Consider the following 3648-nt stretch of genomic DNA (forward strand, 5'->3'; position numbering starts at 1 on the left):
CTCTTTTTTTTTTCTGGGTTCCTGTCACATGGAGAACCGTTTTGCATCCTTTTACTTTCAGTCTATGAATTTATCTATTTATTTATTTGTTTGTTTATTTATTTATTTTGGTTTTTTGAGACAGGGTTTTAAATGTAGTTGAGACTGACTTGGAACTCACTATGTGCCCAGGCTGGTCTCTAACTCACAGTGATTCTCCTGCTGTAATCCTGTTGGGATTACAGGCTTGAGCCACCATGCCTGGTTTATGAATTTATTTTTGAATTAAATGTGTTTCATGTATAGAGCATATTGTTGGATTTTGCTTCTTAATCCATTTTACCAGTCTATTTTTGATTGGTAAATTGAGGCCTTTAGCATAGATGGTTATAACTGATATGCATTTATTTATCATTTTCATGATATTTTCCAATTGTTGAAACTTTATTTTCTCCCTTTTTCCATGATTTATTTTCCTTGTCTGATTGCTGCACTTTGCTGACCTTATGGAGTTGTGACCCTTATTGCTTTTCTCTAGAGTTTTGTTTAGAATTGTTTGGAATGGTTTCGTATTCATGAAGTTTCTCAGGTGTTCGTTGTCACTTATTGTATCTTATTTCCCCACCAATTTTGAAAGCTACTTCAATCTAGGTTGGAGGTTGTTTTCTTCTAGGGCTTCAAATAAGTCACTACAGGCTCTCCTTTACTATAAGGTCTGTGTTGAAATGTCTTCTGTGATCTTGAAGGGCTTTCCTTTGTATGCAATTTGTTTCTTTTCTCTAAGTACATGTAGTACTATGTTGTTCCATTGGGTTTCTGGGATTTTGGCTATTATAAACCTAGTTGTAGAATTTTTTGCTCATAGCTCATTCGAACCCTATATGTCTCATTTTTTTCTGTATGTCATATTATTTTTCTCTCCTCACTTTACTTTATTAATGAGGGCATGGAATATGTCTGAAGCAGTCTGTCTTGTTTTCTGTAACTGTCAATTTTTGTCACTAAAATGTAAAGAAAAGTTGGTGTTAAATCAATACAACAGAAGTTGGAGTAGATTTGAGATAAGACATGAGCAGAGAGAATGTCAGCGAGTTGAGTATGAGGCTGATATAATTTAAAAATATTTCTTAAAGCAATGATTGTCAAAATTTAGAGGTATTTAATATATTATGAATCATAAAACATAGTTTACTGATTTTCATCTCCAGGCTTTTCAGAAGTGACTTGCACAAAAAAATTATGACTACTATATTTCCAGAAAAATCATTTTCTCCTTGTATGTAATTCATTTTTTCACATAATTTTCATCTTATCACTTCCATTAGATCCATGGAGAATATGCAACCCCAAAATCAAACCGCTTTCTCCGAATTCCTACTTTTGGGACTGACAGATGATCCAGAGCTTCAGCCCCTCATCTTCAGTGTTTTCCTGTCCATTTACCTGGTCACCATCCTGGGAAACCTGCTCATCATCCTGGCTGTCAGTTCTGACTCCCAACTCCACACCCCCATGTACTTTTTACTGTCCAGCCTGTCCTTCACTGACATCTGCATAAGCACTACCACCATTCCAAAGATGCTGGTTAACATCCAAACACAGACTAAGAGTATCTCTTACAAAGGCTGCTTCACACAGGTTAGTTTTTTCTTAATTTTTGCATACTTGGAAAATTTTCTCCTTGCAGTGATGGCCTATGACCGCTATGTGGCCATTTGTCATCCACTGAGATACACAGTCATTATGAGTCCCCGCCTCTGTGTCCTGCTAGTTTTTATCTCTTTGTTGGTTAGCACTGGGGATGCCCAGATCCACAGTCTGATGGCACTGCGGCTGTCCTTTTGCACAGAACAGGAAATTCCTCACTTCTTCTGCGAACTTGCTCAGGTCATCAAGATTGCCTGTTCTGATACTGTCATTGATAACATCCTTATCTATGTTTCATTCTGCATAGTTGGTGCTATTTGTCTTGGTGGAATCATTTTCTCTTATATCCACATCATGTCCTCTGTTTTAGGAATGCCATCACAGGGAGTAAAATATAAAGCCTTTTCTACCTGTGGGTCTCACCTGTCTGTTGTGTCCTTGTTCTATGGGACAGGATGTGCGGTGTACTTCAGTGCTGCAATTAGTGATTCAATCAGGAAGACTGCAGTGGCTTCAGTGATGTATTCTGTAGTTCCTCAAATGCTGAACCCCTTTATCTACAGCCTGAGGAACAGAGAAATGAAGGAAGCACTGAGAAAACTCATTGGCAGAATACTCTCTTTTCTGTGTTGTTTCATTGGCTTTGGACCTACAGGACGAAAGGAATTCAAAGTGACTGAATACTTCATGAAAGAAAATTCCTGGCTCTGCCACTGCCACAGTCCAAAATTATGAGATTACATAAGAACGAAGTTTCTTTTATTTTGTGTTTGTTGCCTGACCTTTTTTTTTCTAGATCTGTGATGATGAACAAATAGTTTTATGTACAAACTTTTATGCAATGAGCTGTCATGTTATAATTTTTGTGTTATGGCATGTGTTTGAAATAAATTGGGATGAGGTTCTACAGGATGATCTAAAAATGCCGTCTTGTCTTATATTGATATTAAAAGATAGACTATAGCATCATTCTATTTAAGAAATGTATTCTGAAAGAGTCAGCATGAGGCTAAATATCTTGACATTTCATTAGGTTGAATTCATTAGGGCCGGGGATTTCGCTCAGTGGTTCCACCACATGTCTCACAAGCACAAGGACCGGAGTTCGATCCCAGGTACCAAAAATAAAATAAAATAAAATAAAGATTTGATTTAAGCAATAATATGTAATAAGTTCTTCAACTATTAACTGTAGCTGATATTTCATTACATCAACTGAGATCATTGTAAGCTAACACATTACTATTGGCAATGACATTGTAATTTCTCATTATTCTATAAAAAATCAAGAGTCACAAATTTATCCCCTCATGTGAAGTAAAATATTATCTGGGACAAATTTTGTGAATTTGGAGAAGGTAGCTGTGAAATTACAAAATATTAGCCCATATATATTTCTTTATTACAGAATTAAGTAAGATCTCATGTGTAATCTGCTGAACTAAATGTTCAGAACGAATATTAAGGCTCAGGAAACATTTTGTGATATTTTGTATGCCTACATGTAAAATCTAATCCTTCACATAAAATACTAGAATCAGGCTTCAACAACATTATTTTTATCTGTATAATAAGGCTAGAACTGTGATGGAGAAGAGTGGTACCTGAACCTTTTTGTGTGGTGCATGCAATGTATATAAGCACAAATGGTTGGGAAGAATTGGGTGAATAAATTGGTTTTACAGTTAAGGGATTTGAACATCTTGAATTTTATCTTTCTAGAGAGTTAATATTTAAACATTTTTAATGTGCTCTGATCTTGATGAGAAAACAGTTTTTGGTTAATGAGGAGCTTTGGATATTGAGTCTCCAGGGATACAGGAAGTACAAATATGCTGTATGTGACCACCTCCCTCTTTAGTCCTCTCCAGCTGGGAAGCCACACCTGAGGATCCCCTCAGAGTTTATCTCTTTGGCCAAGGGCATGGTGCCTGGCTCCCCAGAGCCCTTGCTGAGAACTCACCTTCTGTATAACCAAAAATCAGGGGAGTTGACAAGCTTCTCTTCACACTTTTGCCATTT

The 3648-nt window shown here is 36.6% G+C and overlaps 1 protein-coding gene across 1 annotated transcript; it reads left to right on the forward strand.

Annotated features, from left to right (window-relative positions):
* The first annotated feature begins 1296 nt into the window (after positions 1-1296).
* LOC104852726 (olfactory receptor 7G2) lies at positions 1297-2361 on the forward strand. Its single transcript, XM_010610500.3, has one exon. The coding sequence runs from the start codon at positions 1309-1311 to the stop codon at positions 2359-2361; it is 1053 nt and encodes a 350-aa protein (XP_010608802.2). The 5' UTR covers positions 1297-1308.
* The last annotated feature ends 1287 nt before the right edge of the window (positions 2362-3648 follow it).

The sequence above is a fragment of the Fukomys damarensis genome, unplaced genomic scaffold, assembly GCF_012274545.1.
Source record: "Fukomys damarensis isolate Sample0158 unplaced genomic scaffold, DMR_v1.0_HiC HiC_scaffold_119, whole genome shotgun sequence".
NCBI classification, from domain to species: domain Eukaryota; kingdom Metazoa; phylum Chordata; class Mammalia; order Rodentia; family Bathyergidae; genus Fukomys; species Fukomys damarensis.